Consider the following 19,452-nt stretch of genomic DNA (forward strand, 5'->3'; position numbering starts at 1 on the left):
TGTGTTTAACCTGGCGGTATTTTCTTTGAAAACAAGAAACATTTTATTATTTTATTTATTTATTTTATTATAATAAAATAAATAATCATAATCCAGATTAGCTTTGATTACCTTCCCTGAGCGTCGCGTTTAACTTGGCGTCGCTGTCGGACCGCGTCGCGCGCTGCTGAAATTCCTCAGGTTTTCAACGTCTTCTTCTTTTTTTCTTCTTGTCTTGCAGTTTTCAGTGAGGAGCTACACGCCAGTCTCTACTTTGTCAATGCATCTCTGCAAGAGGTAGTGTTTGCTAGCACCACAGGGACTCTGGTCCCCTGTCCAGCAGCGGGGATCCCCCCGGTGACGCTCAGATGGTACCTAGCGACGGGCGAGGAGATCTACGATGTCCCAGGGATCCGCCACGTCCACCCCAATGGCACTCTCCAAATCTTCCCCTTCCCTCCTTCAAGCTTTAATAACTTAATCCATGATAACACTTACTATTGCACAGCTGAAAATCCTTCAGGGAAAATCAGGAGTCAGGATGTTCACATTAAGGCTGGTGAGTCGAATCTTTTATTGGGTTCACACAGGATTAAGGAGGGAAGGAATTTGGGGTGTTTCAAAGAGCACATATCAGTCAAGGGAGGTTGGCCAAATGTGTAACCTCTAAACTCTTAAAAATATTAAGTAATAGCATGAATTCTTTCCTCTCCTGTCCTCCCCAGTTTGAATTACTTTGGTGCTGGAAAGTTAGCTTTCCAAAGATCAGTTGAGCACAAATATAAGGAGAAACAAAATGATAATCAAATTAACAATCAAACCATGCTTGCACATTAAAGAACTGTGTGAGAAGAAGATGGATTTTGTACATGAGCTGGAAGAGAAGAGGAATGATTGGCCTAAAATCACAGCTCTCCTCATAAGTTTGTGGTCACTTCTGCTTTGTTTTGAGAGAGAAATTTGTGTCTCCTGCAATGATTCAGAAGCTGATGTAGCTCCAGGGGCAGTGCTTTCTCTTTAAGCTAAAATATGCAAATCAGAAGGATGGTTTTGCATCTGTTTTCTGTACTGACTGGGTCAGCCAGTGGGGAATTACAGATCAATCAAAATCAGGCCTTTTGTTACAACACACAAACATGATTGCACAGCTTTTGAAGATTTTGGTCTATCTTCTTCAGTTAATTAAAATATTCAAAAAAACCCCAAAAGTAGTCTGGGAGCTGACCCTTGGCCAATGCAAATCCTTGGAAGCTCTTTGTTTTTGGTAGAGCTATGCTTGGCTTTTCTCAGAAGAGAACAACCTTTCCTCTAGAGATTTGTCTTCACAGGAGTTTCACAGGGGAAAAATAAACTGTGAAGAGTTAAAAAACAGATTTTCCTGAGACTTTCTTTTTAAATAATAAAATGCACTCTCTTCTTCTTAACAATAAGTTAACATTCAGAGATCTGTAGTTTGTAGGCAGCTGGGAAGCAAGAATAAAAACCAGGTTTCCATAAAATTCGTGTCTCATTAAAATTTTAGTCTAGGAAAGTGGGTTTTCTTGCAAAAGAAGCATCCAGTAGAAGCAAGTTATCATGTTACATATATGGGGAGTTCTATGATGGTCTGTGCTTCTTGTGAAATTATTTATTTGTCCAGAAAAAAACAAAAAACTTGAAAATCAAAGATTCATACAAACACATTGTAACCAACTTTATGTTTAAAACTCCGTTGTGTTTTTTGAGCTTTTGGTTTTACTGTCATGGATTTGAGGGCAAGTTGTCTGGTAGAATTATATTTAGAGATAGCATAATGTTTATTTTTGTCTTTTCTGGATTTGTTTCTCTGTCTCCATTTTGAACATATTTTGGGCAGTATTTTTTTCCAGGATTGCTTTCCAATTTTTACATTTCTTAGATAAACTAATGTGGTGATACAAGGAAGACTAAAACTTGCAGTTTTGCTGGCTAAGGCTCTGAGCTAGTTTCCCTTTAGGTGTCAAATATTTATCCATGGAACTCCAAAACAAGATTTCTCCCTCTGCTTGAGAAATGAACCTTGCAAATAAAAAAAGGGCCTTGGAAAAGGACTTTGCTGTTGGCAATGTAGGTGCTTGGCTCAGAAGTTAACGACTCCTCTTTTTTTGCCAAGTCATGAATGCCCCCTTTACCTCTTTTCTTTTCTTTTGTAACCTTTTACCCCATTTCCACTAATTTCCCAATTTCTCATTTAATCTGAGGTTTGGATAGTGAGTTCCTTTCCTTCACATGAGCTGATGCTGTGTCAGAGCTGTCCCTGTGCCTGGGGTTCAGGCCACAGCTACCAGTGAGCATATTTTCCAAGGGCTGTGCAACCCCTCAATCACAGGAAAACAAAATTTGGAGTCTTCTGTGCATGGCAGTCAAGTGCATTTTATGCTCAGATGAGAAACCCTGGGCTGCTCAAATTTGAAATTAGAAACTTCATTTCTTTATGTGGTGCTCACAAATGATTTCTGTTCATGTGAAATCTGAAAAATATTTCAGACTGGCATGAATTGACATGAATTTTTTTTTCCTAATTTCCTGCTTCCAATGCACTCCAACAGCAATTGGTTTCCTAAGAACACAGAAGAAATCAGTGGATAATCTGGTCATAGCACAAAGACATATATGGTTCTGCACATTTCTCAAATCTTGAGAAAGTCTGGAGCTCATTTACCCCTTTTCCCAGGTATATGGGCAGCAGATACAAAAATTCCAGCTCACAGATAATTGTAATTGTGGTTTTGCATGTAATTTGAGATTTAGTGCAACAAATATTCCCAAAGTCCTCTCAAAAATCATAACCCCCAACCTGGACACCCAAACCTAATCCTCTTCCATGCCAGTCCCACATGACAGTAAAGGTCTCCATTTTATCTTAAAGCTCTTCTGTGCAGTCATGGCAGTGAAGAGTCTACTTTTTTCTTTTTCTTAAGCAAAGGGTGACATTCTCATATAAATTAATGACCTGAGGACTTGGGATTAAAAAAAATAAGAAAAAGTAAAAATCAGCAATTTATTCATGGAAACTGTCAAAACTATGATTTGGAAACAGCTGAGGAGCCTCATAAATCATAATAATGTAATTTTTTTTTAAGCAAGGACATGAATAAACTTCTTTCCAGGTTTTGTGCCCCACATGGTTTCTGTGTCAGATTTTGTTGACAAGATCAGTTGGGCAGATTTTCAAAGTGGCCAAGTGTCACTATAGGACATGAAATAACACAACATGAACATGCTGCTTCTTTAAAGGTTAAAAGCACTTTTTAATTTCTGACTCCAACACTTATAGATTTCCAAAAGTGGCAGTGGATTGGAGGGTGACAGTGCCACCTCTCCAATGACACTGGACAAACCAACAATCCATCAAATTTCTCTTCCTCCATAAAGAATGCAAAACAGTAAGTTATTTGCATAAAGTGGATAAAATATTCATTACAAGAATGTAAACATCAGAAAGCTTAAAAAATCTTAAAAAATCAAAGCAACAGCCAAGTGTTCTGAAAAGTGCAAACACCTTCAGCAGTAAGTTGGGATATTGCTGCTGAACAGGGAATGGTGGCTGGAGCAAGAGCACAGACACAAATCAGCCTCGTTAAGATGATCCATGTGCCATTCCCTGGGTGTGGGACAAGGTCAGGGAACTGCTTCACCACAGGGCAGCCAATACTGATAAGTCACTGCACTAAAGGTGCTTTTAATATCAGTTTAACAATCATAACAGGGCTAAGAATCCTAACCTTTCATTAGAAATCAATTACTGACTTTTTAAAAACCAGCAGTGTCTATTTTGTAATAGAAGATTAGAGTTTTTTTCCTTTTCAAAAAGATATTTCATTTTTAATTAAACTTACTTATTTTTGGTTAGGTCTTCTATAAGTTACATTGTTATAGCAATGTTTGGGATGGAGAACTTCAATCTTACTTTTTGCAGTGGTAACAATGGACCCGAAAATTTGATGCTGTTTGCGTTTTGAAGACTGTGGTTCCATTTCATTACTCTGACATTTTCTTGAAATACATCCTAAGTGGGGCAGACATTTGGAAATTCCAGTGCTGCTGGTGTTTAGAATTGCCTTTGTAAACACTGAAAAGAATTTACTGACTTGCCAGCCAGAATCAGTGGGGCTAAATGTATTTGTATAAGAGCTTGTTCTGTTTGTGGACAGGAAAGGTGGGCAAGAAATGTCCCTGTAATATGGCAGCTCAGCATTGCTGTTCTTCCCAATAACTTCTACCCTCAGGCAGATGCAGGTCTCAGGCACACTGAAATGTCCAGTGCACTCATCCCTGTTCTCATTGAAATGGTTTCTTTTGGCTCTGGTGATTCCTTTTTATTTGCACCTTGACCTTGTGTTTCCATGGAGGATCTTTGTTGTGCTTGTCTGTCCTGTGTCACCCTCTCACAGAAATGCTCATCCCTCACTCTTCATGGAATTATTTCAGGATTTGCCTTCTTTCCATTCTCCTACACAGTGCAACTTCATCTCATCCCAACATCATCAGTTTGGTGTGGTGGGAATGATTTTTCCAGTTGTGCTTTTATCCTCCTTGTCCATCCAGTTGTTCTCTTTTCTCTTCTTCCATTATATTAACTATTTCAGACTCAAGACAACTACTATGCTGATTCTAAACATTTTTTTGAATAATGTTGGATTTTATTGTAACTTTTTTTTTTTTAAATACAGTTGTGACCGTTTCTGTTTTTTTTTTTTTTTTTTTTTTCTTTTTCCATTAACTGATCTCTTTCTGATCAATCAAATGTAGCTCTCCTCTTACTCTCATTTCTCCGTGTTCCTGACACACATTTATTTTTTTCTCTCTGTCACCTCCATGGATTTTCTCCTTTGGTTCTCACTTCTTCAAAATCCTAAATGACACTGCCTTTCCCTTCTCCCCTCTGGATGTCCAATTCTCACACAGCACCTGCATGTACCTCTGTGCTCTTTGAGAGGGCACAAAACCCTTTGTGAAGGGAAATGTGGCTGGGGAAGCTGCACAAGTTACATGAAACATAACATCATTTGTCCACATAAATATGCAGTTCCTACCTGAGCCTCCTGCAATTAGGTGAGGAAAAAACACAGAGTAAGAGATGCAGATGTTGAGGAAAAAAATCTGGGAATGCGTTGTCTTGTTTTTCAAGTTCTTCTAAGCTTTCTGATGTTTACATTCTAGTAATGAACTTTCCCTTTTTTCTGTAAATACTTATTGTTTTGCATTCTTTTCTGAAAAATCAAAAATTTAATAAACTGTTGGTTTGTCCAGTGTCATTGGAGAGGTAGTGCTGTCACCCTCCAAGTCATTTTTGAAAAACTATTGAGAGGAATAGCAGATTTGTCTTTACAAGCAAGCTATGGGTCTGCTGGTAGATAAAACTAGCTCTGGAAGATAAAAGAAACAATGGGAAGGATTCTACTGATTGATGAATGGAAAAATATATTTGCTTTTACAAATAAACATTAGGCTTGCTGATAAAGGAAATTAGACATTGAGAGATGAAGGAAACAATGGGGAAGAAAAACACCTAAATTCCATAAGAATTAAAAATTAAAAGGGAGGGTTATATGTTAGAGGGCAATCTCTGGTATCAGGCATTCTGGGCAGTTTGTGCCTCTCAAGTACCTCAGCCAATAAGGAAAGAGAGAAGGGAAATGCAGCCAGGAAGTTGGGATAAAAAGGAGGCTGTGTCCTCCAAAAATTTGAGAGATCGCAGGGGAATGCCCCATGGCCTCTCCCTTTATTCCAATAAAGTAAAAGGGCTCCTCTGTCTCCTCTTTGGACATAAACCTCTGGTGTTTGTGGATTAATTTTCCTAACACTATAAATGTTAAAGTCAGAAATTAAACATCCTTCTTTTTACCTTAAACATTCCAGTATCCACATTGTTTTATTCCCTATCCTATAACACCAGGAATGCTTTTGTATCAACTTGTGTGCGCCATTCCCTGAGACGAGAGCTCCCAGCCTGATTCTGGGGGCACTTTGCAAGGCTGAGGCAGTGGGTGAGGTGTGGGGCTGCAATTCCTGCACCAATTTCTGTAACAAAGGCTCCTCTTGTCCCTGCAGTTTTACGGGAACCCTATACAGTCCGTGTGGAGGACCAGAAAGCCATGAGAGGCAATGTAGCAGTGTTCAAGTGCATTATCCCCTCCTCTGTGGAGGCATACATCACTGTTGTCTCATGGGAGAAAGACACAGTCTCGCTTGTCTCAGGTAGGCTCTTATGGCTTTTTATTTTTGTTTTTCCCAGCTGGCAATGGCAGAGATGTATTGTATTTGCAGAGTGCCCGACAACAGAAGGAATGATGAATCTGACTCCATGTTCTCAGAAGGCTGATTTATTATTTTATTATACTATATTTTATTAAGGAATACTATACTAAACTGTACTAAAGAATACAGAAAAGATACTTACAGAATGCTAAAAAGATAATAATGAAAACTCAAGTCCCGACACAGTTGGCCCTGATTGGCCAACGAGTGAAAACAACTCCCACCATAATCCAATGAAACAATCACCTGTGTGTAAACAATCTCCAAACACATTCCACATGAGCAAAACACAGGAGAAGCAAATGAGATAACAACTGTTTTCCTTTTTCTCTGAGGCTTCTCAACTTCCCAGGAGCAAAATCCTGGGCAAAGGGATTTTTCAGAGATTGTGAATGTGACAGAGATGTTTCCTGTTTCTTTTCTTTCCCTCCCCAAAGGCTGATGTTTGCTTTGGTTCAATTATAACTGAGTGGGATGTCATCCTCCCAGTAATGTATTTCACTTCAGTGTTGCTGCATCCCTGTGACTCTGTGTGTGCGACACGAAGGCTTCAGACAGCCCTGCTTTTCTAGGCTGCTTGAGGGGAAAATAACATGGTTTTTGTTTTATACCAGACATAAAACCAGCTTTCGGGTACTGTGGCAGTGGGTTTGCATTTTAACTTTGATAGAGAGCTCCTGCATGCCAAGGAAATTTGAGTGTCATAAACATGTGCTGGGTTGTAATTGTTTTTAGTGGTGATGTTACTCATGGATTAGAAGAAATCCCGGGTCTAAATGAGTTTGGTTATGTTTAAATGAGGTATGTAATCAATATTTATAGTTTCATAGCATTTTAATCCCAAATATCTTCACAGATAACAGTGGAGGCTTAAGCACTGTTATAAGCTGAACATATTGAAGTGAAAAAATCTGTAGTAAAGCAGTTATGTGCATTAATCTATTTACTGACAGAGGGAGAAAATATGAGGCATTGTTCAGGAATTTGAGCAAAGAAAATCTAACATTTTAAAGCATACACATTGCAAGAAATTCATGGGAGAACAAATGGGTAGGAGAAATATTTTCAGTATAGTACATATCTGAATTATAGATAATGCAGAGTGCAGTTGTTGTTGCACATACAAATGATTTATATGTGCAGAAATTGGAAATGTATTGTTCCAGGGCTGTGCAGAATGGAAAAAAAAATAGTTTGAGTTAAATGTTGTACAGTCTACTCGGGAATATGTTTGTGTTTATGATGCTCAAGCATGTGGAAATGTTCCTGTACACCCCCTCAGTATATTACTAATTTTTATTTTATGGAAAATTGTGTCATTGATGGCAATACCTGTGTCTCTATATGGCTCATATTATAGATTTAATTTCTCTCCATGTTTTATTGATTCCTGACATCACCTTGAAATATTTTCTTCAAAAATTATAATTCAAAGACATTTCTAAGCATTTGGTAGATATTTAAAACCTATGTAATTGATGATCAGTTTTTCTATGTTGCACTGTCTAAGCTTGGTAATTTCACTTCCTTAATATGGTTTTGGATTTTGATAATATCATAATTTTTTGTCATGGAGCAACTGCAGCTGGGTGTGTTTGCACAGAGGTCTGGAATATCTGAATTACTGGACTCACCAGCACCTCAGCCAATACAGAGTTGTATTTAAATGCAAAAACCACAAGCTTTCCATTATTCTGTATATATTGATGCAGAATTATGCTTAAGGTTCTCTAAACTATGATTGCAACTAATTAACACAAGAGTGGATGGATGTGTTTATTTTGCTTAGTCTTAAAATAATCTGCTGCATGGTGCATGTATGTCTGTAGGTGTGAGTCTTGGCTGGAGGAAAAAACATTAATTTCTTCATGATTAACTACCTTAATTTTTTTTCTAAGTTTAATCATTCCCTGTTATAAAAAAAATATGCATGTTTTCTGTGGAAACATAGGCTGAGAGGACACAATCTGAATTCCTTCTACCTCTGTGATATCTGAGAGTGGCTCAATCCTACCTTCACCCTGGAATCAGGAGTAGGGGACATCCAGGTCTCTGTAATTTCCTTTTTAAGGAAAAAATATGCCAGCTCTTCAAAACATTATAGCTGCCACTTGCAGATAATTTATTTTTTATTAGCTTATATTGGTTTTAATGCCAAAATGTTTGGGGAATAAAACAGTGTGATAACAGTCAACTATATAGATCTAAATCTAATTTTTTTTTCCTTTATGCACCCTCTGACAATGGTTGACAAGGCTACAATCACTAAAAATCTATGACAAACTTTAGCAAGTTTCTTATTATCTCACAATCCCTCAATTCTGCAGTTGGCAATTTAAATGAAAATAAAACATAGTTCATTAGAACAGATGCTATAAAATCCCTATTTATTGTATTTTTTTAATGTGCAAAACCAGATTCTTTGGTCTTGCACTCAGGAAAGTATTGGAAGTTATTAAGTATTGGAAAATATCAAGTTCTTATTTATTTTCTTCTGGTTTTTTTCCTTCTAAATAACTGTTTTATTGGTTATTCATTAACATCTTCAAAAAGGAAAGCCAGCTTGAGGAGAAACCTCTACTGTAAAAGGAACAAATATAATAATAGTTATAATGATATATATAAAATATATATTTATATATGATAATATGTAATATATTATATATTATAGTTATATAGTTATAAATATATTTGAGAGTGATGCTTATCATGGTTTGAAGTGGAAAAGGTTTTTGTGGGGGAAAAAATGGTAGTATTTACTTGACTGGATATTAAGGAGAAATTCTTTACTCTGAGGCTGGTGAGGGCTTGGAACAGATTTCCCAGAGCAGCTGTGGCTGCCCCTGGATCCCAAGGCCAGGTTGGACACTTGGGCTGGAGCAGCCTGGGACAGTGGAAAGTGTCCCTGCCATGGCAGGGGTGGCACTGGATGGGCTTTCAGATCCCCTCCAACCCAAACCATCCTGTGATTCTTTCATTTCCACTGAGATGATAAAAACATTCAAAACAGATGCCAGAGAAGTCTTTTCTTTCTTTTCTGAAGGACTTAAACCCCGATGCAATTCTTCCAACAACAACCTAGAGTAAATATTTCATCTACCTGTGTGCCTGTTAGTGCCATTCTGACTACGAGGATAGAGAGATGTACCAGAATCCTTTATTTAAGCAATATCTCTCTTTCTCTCTTGCTCTCTTTCTTTCTCTTGCTCTTCTTTCTTTCTTTTTTCTTTCTTTCTCTCTCTTTCCCTTCCTTCCTTCCTTCCGACACTTCCTTCCGACACTTCCTTCCTTCCTTCCGACACTTCCTTCCTTCCTTCCTTCCTTCCTTCCTTCCTTCCTTCCTTCCTTCCTTCCTTCCTTCCTTCCTTCCTTCCGACACTTCCTTCCTTCCGACACTTCCTTCCTTCCGACACTTCCTTCCGACACTTCCTTCCGACACTTCCTTCCGACACTTCCTTCCGACACTTCCTTCCTTCCGACACTTCCTTCCTTCCTTCCTTCCTTCCGACACTTCCTTCCTTCCTTCCTTCCTTCCGCCACTTCCTTCCGCCACTTCCTTCCTTCCGCCACTTCCTTTCTTCCGCCACTTCCTTCCACCACTTCCTTCCTTTTTAATATTAAAACAAAACAAAAAAAAACCCCAAAAGCACAATGTTTTTTATTTTTCTAGGGTAAATATATCCTGCCTTTTTAGAAAGAGAGTTTTAGAAGAGTGTCCCTTTGTTAAAACTGTACAATGTTTTTGGTCTTGCCACAGTATGCTATCCTGGGCATATCTGTATATTTGGTTTTCAGGGAGCACAGTGATGTCCACAGAAATCCAAGTGTGTAATAAATACAGCTGGGCAAGAGCATCTTCTGTTTCCTGGCTGCAATTTCATGTCGTGCCTCCAGGTTATTGTAAAGTAATTGGGAGTTGAAACATATTAAGACCTATTACCAGAGCTTTTCCAGGGAGTACCCCAATAAATCATCCTCCATGTTCAATAAAGGGGAGGGTGCCCATGTTTGGAGCCAGAAATACCAATTTCTGTGAAGTTTCCATGTGCAGGGGCTTGTCTGTCTGTTAGGAAACAGTTCCAAAATTGGGGTTTTGCTCCTACACTTTTTCTTCTGATATGACAGCAAACCTAAGGACAAAAAGCTTTTACAGGATCTCCTGTAGGGGCAAAGGTAGCAAGAAAAAAATTTTAAATCATTTTAAAAACAACTATTCAAGTGAATCTATTTTGAGGAAAAGCAGAAAACACTGAGCTCCAACAGCAAATACAGAGAAAGCTTTTAATACTGGAAAACTCCATTTTGAGGAATAATGGTGAGACGGAATATTCTGCTCTCTCCACTGGACACAGCTGTTTAATAATCAGACTTTGCAGTGGTGTCTGACAAGCTCTGAAGTGTCAGCAAAATTATGGATTGATGGTAACTCTGACAAGTCTCAAGGGGCTCACAAAGTGCAGGTAACTGCTGTGCCAAGCTCTGCAGCTGCAGCTACAGGGTTTCTTTTCCTAAAATCCTTATTTTCTGAAGAATTTTGCATTGTCAGTTGACTTGAAACCATCTGAAATTAAATTATAATAGGGAGAGCAAGGCAGTGCAGTTTGTTCTTGTGCCTGTAACCAAATCCTACATGTTTTCATTAATGGCACTAAACATAAAATCTTAAATCAGCCTAGAGCATTGTGTTCATCCTAGAATCACTCTAGAATACCTGATGGATAGCTCAAAGTCAAACTTCCTTTCCCTCTTCCTGCTTTCCTTCACAGACCATTTCTAAAGAAAAGAGACTTTTGGAATCAGCTTTGTGCTGACCTTCTGACCACTGAAAGCAGAATAAGCCCTACAGGACCAAAGAGCTCAGCAAAGCTGAGGTTTTTGTAATAAAATCCCCCAAAATAATAATAAATAATAATAATAAAAATAATAAACCCAAGGGATAATAGTATAGTAAAGTGCCCCAGCACAGATTGTGCTTCTTCTCCTGTTGAGCATCTCCAAGGCAGAGGGGAGTCAAGTGCTTGGCTTATTTCTTCTTCACACACTGAACTGTGGAGCTGGACTAGAAAGGGAAGTGGAATAAATGCTGATTGGGCTGTGCCCAGGTGAAAGCACAGAGCAGAACCCACTCATGTCTTAATTAGTCCCAGGGAGAGCAAAGGATGGGTGTGGTTGTAGCAGGAGGGATTACTGTGAGTGAAGGTCAGTGTAAGGGATCAGCAAAGAGAGAGGAGCAGAATGAGGAATGGATGTAAACAAAGCCTGAAGAATTAACTTGGGTCTGTCACTGCACTCTGTATTCCTGTTAGGAATGCCTCCTGCCCTGATCCTGATAAGTGCCAGGGATTTTGAGTTTTTCTGTGTTTCTGAACAGTGCCAAGAGCAGGATCATGGGTAGGTTGGTGCCCCGACCTTTCTGAATTCCCGTTTTCCCGTCTAATGACACACCATGCAAGAATCTCTCTGATTTATACATGGCCTGTGACTGCTTAAAAAAAATGTAGAAAAGGGGAGAGACAGCTAACAGCAGCTGTGCACAATGGCATATTTGAGTGTGCACTGGCAGAACAGCAGCTCTGAGGAAAGGTGGGTGAGCATGGATGGAACTTGGTTCCCTGAAGGAACCCTGTGATTGACATGCTGGTGACAAGTGATGAGCCTTCCAGCCAGCCTCCTGCCCACCAGCCAGGAATTAGTCACACTGGACCACAGCTTGGGAAGTGCCACTGATGTACACTGACCTACATTTGGCCTAATGAATTGCATTATTTATTTACACACAGTTCCTCAAGTCTCGTCTTTAAAAGGCTCGGGGGCTCTTGGTCCCTTTCTGCACAAAGGGCTTTTCTGAGCTGCTCTGGTTGGCAATCAGCATCTGAGTTTGCCAGGAGTTACCACGTGGTGACTTCTGAAACTCAGCACTGCAGATTTGGGCTCTGCTGGGCACTGTTGAATGCCCAGCATTCAACAAATGATTGCTATTAAAGAGCCATTATGATGGGAACACTCAATTCAGAAAGGTTTGGCTTTTGGGTTTGTTTTGTTTTGGGGTTTTGGGGGGGTTGATAAATCTGGGTTTTGAGGAAGGTTTTTTTGTTGGGTTATTTTTTTCTGGTTTTTTATTGGCTTGAGTTCTATTTAAGGACTTCGAGATTAAAAGACCTTTTTACTGAATTTATGACTTTTTTCTATGAGCAAGCTTCATGGATTATTTAAAACTAAATACTCAGAAAAATTTTCTCAAAGGCAGTCCTCCTCCCACAGATAAAGTGCTACTAAATTCAATTGATTAATGAACTTCTTATTATTTCTTTTGAAGCAAAAAAAATCAAAAGTTATTATAACTATCAAAAGTTATAACTATCAAAAGCTATTATAACTATAATAACTAATCAAATAGTTATTATAACTATTTCCATAATAACACAAAAACATCTTTAAGAGGGCCCACCCTGAACAGTCCAAAGCAGATTTGGAGATTACAGCAAGGGCTCAGTTTGCACTGGGCTGGTTTTTCAGCCATGAGGTTTGTACATAGTGCAAGAAAAAACAAACTCTTTATGGAGACTGGTCCTGTGTGAAGTTCTGTGATCACAATTAGATTATTGGTGGTGACCACTGGGATTAAGTGCAGCCATTTGACTGAGTCTGGGTCTAGTAGAGATGAGCAATGATGTTTCTTGCTTTGCTTTGATGTCAGTGCTTAACCACAGCTGCCAAAACCCAAGCATGCAACATATATTTAACCTGTGTCCCTGAATGCTCTACATGCAAGATTTCTTCTGGTTCCAGGTGGAGTGAGATAAAGATTACATTTTTTTTAAATTACTAAATATTAGCAACATATATAAAATTTTTAAAAATCTGCATGCAAACTACCTTCTACCAAACCCATGTCAGTGAGGTTTAATTCTCCTCTTCAGAGCTGTATCAGCACTCAGAAAGCACAGCAGGCAAATCTCTCCCTGTGCTGAACTTCCTCCGCTCCCTGGAAGGCTGATGGGAGCAGCATTCAGCCACACTCGGGTCAGGCTGCAGGTTTGCTGTTCCACTAACGTGTTTTTCTGAGCTTCCTAAAGTGCACTTGCCCATCTCTAAAGACAATATATTGCTTCCTCACTTTCTCTTTCAGCAAGGTTATTTTCCTGAGGGACATAGGGAAAAAATTATTTACTGCATTATTTAAGAAATGTCTGGTTTTCCACGTTTTTCTTGAGAGCTCTTCTCTTTTAAGAGGACAGTATCTTATAGCACCAGAAAGTGGAGATGGTAGAAAATTAGCACTTGCTGCTTGTGCAAACAATTTTCACACCTTCCTCTGTCTGATGAATGAAAATTGTAACTGAGTGAGGCCATGTACTTCAAACAGTTCACTGAAGGAAATTATAAGTAACAAGCAATAGGACAAGAGGAAATGGCCTCAAGATGTGCCAGGGGAGGTTTAGGTTGGGTATTGGGAATAATTTCTTCACTGGGAGGGTGGTCAGAACAGATTGCTCAGGGAAGTGGTGGAATTGCCATCCCTGGAAGTGCTAAAACCATACCTCTAATGTGGTACTTAGAGAATGGATTAATGGTTGGACTCAGTGATCTCAGAGGTCTTTTCCACCTAAACCATTCCTCTGTCTTCTCTGGGCTCCATTTTTGTTTCCTATTCTATTACATTGGAGTATTTTGATGGGGTGAATAATTTAAAAGTTATTTCTCTGGTATGGGTAGCATTGGATGCAAGGATTTCAGCAGCCTGGTGGGAGTCAGGGGTTGGGAGCCACTCAAAGGGATGAAGATGGAAAGCATCTGATCCACATGTCAAAAAATCACTTTTGGTAGCACAGAGGAAAGTGAGCAATGTGGTTGTAGCACAGGAGTGGTTTCTGATCATTTACTCAGCACAGGGAAGTGAAATGCAGTGTTAACATCACAGAGGGTAGTATTTCCCTGTAAAGGGACTTGTGGATTTTCCTCAGTGTGACTGGACATTTTGGCTGGTCTGGGGGCAGAGAACAATGCTGGCTGTTTGAGAGAGATGGAGGAGAAAACTATCTCTGAGTGCAGTGTTGTGGTTAAAGTCCAAAAAGCCAGAATTTGCTCTGTCTCATCATACCCAGCAATTTTAATTCTAATGGGAATCACAAATAGGAGCAGTGGCTTTGACATTTCAGTAACAAAGCATGTCTAGGATAAATGTGTATCGTAACTTTTCCTTCTATTGCTACTGAGTTTTGGGCAGCCCTTCATTTCCATCAATGGGAGGGACTCTTTCCCTCTTCTCACTTTAAAACAAACCAAAATAAAAAACCCAAGCCCAACAACCCCTGAATCCTCTTTCTCAATTTTTTTGCCTCAACTCTTTAATTTATTTCCTCTCTACTTAAATTAAAGCATGTGAAATACTTGATTGGATTCAGGTCCCCTTTAGAATTGCTTTTGCCTTCTTGAGAATTAAACAGAGAGAGAGGATTGCAAATCTGCTTCTGGGTAAATGTTTCAAATATTTATTTTTTTATGATTTATGCCCTTCTCTCTGTATCCACCAGTGTGTGTATACTTACATACATACATACATATATATATATATATATATATATATATATATACACACACACACACACACACACAAATATGGGCACTTATCGCATCTCTCCATGGGCCTGAGGCTCTGTTGGACCATGCATAACATTATCCAATCTGATGCCCAAACTGTTCTGTTTTACCACCTTGTTATTGATGTTTCCAGTCATGAAGAGGTTTCTTTCAGCATGGCTGAATTCAGTGACACAGTTAGCCTTTCACTGGAAATATCTGTGTCACGTTATTTTCTCTCCAGATGTGCTTGAAATTTCTTTCATTTTCCTGGGTGAAACCCATTTTATCACCTGGCCAGCTTTTTCCAGCCCTCATGGTTTCTGTAATATTCATTCTCTCTGGGGCTTGAAGAGCCTTCAAATAAATATGGCCTGCATTTAAATGAACTTGATGTTTACCAGCTCTTTATTAAAGGTGAAATAAGAGCAGGCTGACTGCTAACCTTCCCAGGTGCTCACTCAGCATTCTTCCATTTTGTCTTTGCTCTTATTTCACCATTCTTCAGTCAGTTTTTTGGTTCATAGGTATTTTCTTCAATACTTAAGGCAATATTTTTACCTGGCATGATTTGGGGTGGGGGTGTCTGATTTTATAGACAGCAAAGTTCAGATTTGGTATCAAAATTCTACAAACAGGTATCAAAATTCTACGTTGATGAATCAGTGTGCTGCTTTTAGGTCCAGTTTTATGATTTATTTTCATTTTTGCTTTTTGAAATAGCGATTGTAGCATTGTTTTCTTCCTTATAAATCTCCCCTGCCAGGAGCTGGTGACGTTGTCACCTTGCTGAGCAGCAGTGAATAAGTAGGTGACCACACCAAGCACTGTGTGCTTGAGGTTCCCCATCAAAACCCAGCCTAACCTGAGCAAACACCAACGAGCTGTGACAGCTTTGATGTGAGGGCACAAAATTGATGCATGAGATTCATTTTAATGAGTGTGTGCCTCGCCACTGGGAGCCCTTCCTGCCTGTGGACGTGGTTTAGCTGCACTCTGAGGGGAGCAGAATGGCAAAACTGCCACCAGCTGTGGTTTTCAGGTTATTTTTAATACATCCAAAGAGATATCTACAGGTGACATCTGGAAAAAAAACCAAACAAACAAGCAGAAACAGAATATTCTATTGTTGTGTGTTGTACCAGGTAACTGATTTCAATTAAAACATCACTGTGGAGCACAATGGCACTAAGTTGATAAATCCACATTTTTTTTAGGGCTGTAGATGCTCACACAATGCTCATTTGGTTTGCCCTCCCTGTCAAGAGTCCAGTTTTAATTGAGAGGCTCATTAGAAGGATGACTCATTAGAAGGAATTGGAGGTGCCTATCTGGTAGGGCTTTGTTTAATTTGCTGTGACATCAGTGCTGTACCTGGGCTGCTGATCTGGAAAGCCACATTTTAATTGCATGTGTGTTTTCCCTTTGGAGGGAGGTTATGATGGAGGCCAGGTGACCTTTTAGTCAGAATCAAGTGAAATTTAGAGCCTGTGATCTGGTGTGTGAGCTCAAGCTCTGCTGGGGCAGATGCTCTGTCCTGATGCACAAAGGTGATAGATGCAGAATCTAAACATTTTATGTTGTGAGCAGTTGCCAAAAATATCCAGAAAACTTAAAACCAGTGAATTTTATTGAGTGAAAATAGAGAAAAACAGATTAAATTGTTTATATGTTCTCTACCACCACGAAAATTACATTATAATTGTGATTACAGATATTTTTCACAGCAAAATAGCCTACCAGTTTTTTTTTTTTCATGTTTTTTTTGGGTTTTTTTTTGTTTTGTTTTTTTTTGTTTAAAATAAGTCCTGCATGTTCTTGCCATTGCACTCGAGCACTGGTGGTGTGGAATGAGTTGAAATGTTTCCTGTGGGCCATTGGAGACCAATGTGATGCCAACGCTTTCAGCTGCCAGAGTGTGATCCACAGAGACCTGTCAACAAAAGCAGGTCAACAGGATTGAGCAAGGCAAAAAAAATCAATAAATCTTTGAATTAATCATGCAGCTGCCAGGGAGAATTATGGGTGCATGAAATGAAGGCTGTAGGTATATGTCTATGGCAACTTATTCTCTCCTACCTCATTGTGTCCTTTTCTGTGCCTGCAGGTTTTTCCTTTCCCTGCTGCCATCTGAAAGGCTCTGTGTTTATTTGGGTACCTTCATGGATTACTCACTGTTCATTTTAAAGTAACCAATTTGGTTTTGATTACAGAAATTCCCCTTTTCTTCCTCTCTGTCTGCACTGTCACTTTTCTCGCCGTTGTGTGCGCTCAGTGTGAATTAATCCCGGGATTTCACCTCCAGGATTGCACATCTTGTGCAGTGAATTGGACTGAAAGCCACTGCTGCATGGGTGAACAGAGGAGTTAAAAATTCATGCCAGTGCTGCAGGTGAGGGGACACCCCATCAGGGCTGGGGAAGGAGCCCTGTGTGACCGTGTTCACAGGGGTCTTAGGATGAGGGGAGAGACAAGGATCTGACTCCTTGTTTCAGAAGGCTGATTTATTATTTTATGATATATATTATCTTAAAACTATACTAAAAGAATAGAAGAAAGGATTTCATCAGAAGGCTAGCTAAGAATAGAAAAAAAGGAATCATAGCAAAGGCTTGTGGCTCAATGTCTGAGCCAGCTGACTGTGATTGGCCGTTAATTAGAAACATCCAACATGAGACCAATCACAGATGCACCTGTTGCATTCCACAGCAGCAGATAATCAATGTTTACATTTTGTTCCTGAGGCTTCTCAGCTTCTCAGGAGGAAAAATCCTAGGGAAAGAATTTTCCATAAAAGATGCCTGCGACAGCCCTGGGCCAGCTCTTCCTCCCTGGGTGATGCCCAACTCTTCCTCACAGGCAGATGTGGCCACTGAACAGCCCTGCCAAGGGGGGATGCTCCACATCCTGCTCCCTGACGCTGGGATGCAGCCATGGGGAACTAAAAGGGCAACTTGAGGCAGCAATTTGACCCTGGGACAAATTGTTGGGAGGGATGAGTGGACTGAGAATTCAGGGTTGCATCCTGTGTGTATCACTGTGGTTTCGGGTCTGGGCTTTGGTTTCATTCTCTCCTCCTCCTTCTCCAAAGGATTTGTCTGTCACTGCAGGGCCCTGGAGGGATTGTTCTCCACAATTTCCCCATGTGATTGTTCTCTCCAGTTTCCCCCTGCAAACCTCGAGTGTTTTACTGCTGCAGCTTCTGGGCTGGCAGCAAGAGAGGATGGGGAAATGAATACCTTGGCATCTCTAAATCTTTGTTTCTGCTGCAGATGATGCAGAGGTCCCTCCTCTGTGCCCAGCTCAGCTCTCCAGCTGCAGAATTGGTCCTGCACCATGCCAAGGATGCCTCCTTGGCTCCCTGCCCGGGGATCAATGCTGGCTCTCCTCCAGCTGGGGTGCAGCCCAGTGCTGGATGCTCGCTCTCACTGCAAATTCAAATTCATTTTCCTCTTTCATCCAGGGCTTTCTTTGCAAATAGACACTGATATTCATAAAATCCCCAAGAACAATTGCCCTGCTACTTGTGGAAGGTCAGGGCAGGCTCTGTTTGGGGATTACATATTCCAGCTGACATACAGCACTCTTGTTTATCAATTGCATGCCTGGGGAATTTTATTTTTTTTCCTAAAGGTTTTTCCCTCCTTCTCCATTAAAACAGAAAATCAAATTCCTGACACACTCAGAAAATACATTGTAGTCCAGCTGTGGAGGTGATTTTTAAATTTTTGCACTAACAAAGAGACAAATAGATGATAGTTTTCTACAGGAGGTAGAGATATTTTTTCTTCTTTTTTTTTTGGTTTGGTTTTGGGTTTTTTTTGGGTTTTTTTGTTTTTTTTTTTTTTTTTTTCTCCTTTTGTAAAACATCCTGCTGGTTAAACACCATTGTTTAGTAAATCTACATTTTATTCTTTAGAGAGACATAAACCATGGGAAAGCAACATCTTTTTTCTTCTGATATTTGTCTTCCAACTGATCCTCCAGGCAATACCTGAGTGATAATGGTGGAAGAAATATTTCCTTCTGTTCTTTCAGACTCACATTTGTTTTGTGCCTCCAAGAGTGCAGTTTCTGTACTGAGCACTGAGAATCCTTCCATGTACCCCATTTTTCCATTCAATTTAAAACTGCTTTTCACAGAATACTGACTAAAATGTATTTGTTTTAAAATTGAAAAGGTTTTCTGATATGAAAAAGGAAAAAATGACACCAACTGAAATTCTAGAAATCACCATGTGGGTATATACAACTATTAAAAGAGAATTAAAACAGTGTTAAAACTCATCTCTTAAATGTGAAAAATATTTTGCAGATTTTAAAAAATAATAAAACTATATAGATATTTTCAATTAAAGAAATGCTCACTATATTCAGTGTCTTCTAAAATCAAAATCCTTCTGTAAAATAAATTTTCAATATAAAATTTCACAAAAGTCTCTATAAGCACTGATATTTTTACATGTATGTAAAACATCAGTCAAAAATAAAAAATAGAAAAAAATTTTGATTTCTAGTGTAGTTATATATAAATTTTTATATATTATAGAAATTTATATATTTCCAATATAAATATATAACACATAAGTTTATATATTTATATTTGAAATATAA

At 39.2% G+C, this 19,452-nt stretch overlaps 1 protein-coding gene across 2 annotated transcripts in view; it reads left to right on the plus strand.

Moving 5' to 3' along the window:
• The first annotated feature begins 349 nt into the window (after window positions 1-349).
• DSCAM (DS cell adhesion molecule) overlaps window positions 350-19,452 on the plus strand; it is a 403,090-nt gene continuing 383,987 nt past the window's right edge. For both annotated transcript variants that reach the window (XM_058825080.1, XM_058825079.1), the window contains exons 1-2: window positions 350-538; window positions 6,052-6,198. In XM_058825080.1, the coding sequence (XP_058681063.1) occupies window positions 6,096-6,198 (103 nt within the window). In that variant the 5' untranslated portion in view covers window positions 350-538; window positions 6,052-6,095. The remainder of the gene's footprint in view (window positions 539-6,051; window positions 6,199-19,452) is intronic.

This window comes from Ammospiza caudacuta, chromosome 2 (assembly GCF_027887145.1).
Source record: "Ammospiza caudacuta isolate bAmmCau1 chromosome 2, bAmmCau1.pri, whole genome shotgun sequence".
NCBI classification, from domain to species: domain Eukaryota; kingdom Metazoa; phylum Chordata; class Aves; order Passeriformes; family Passerellidae; genus Ammospiza; species Ammospiza caudacuta.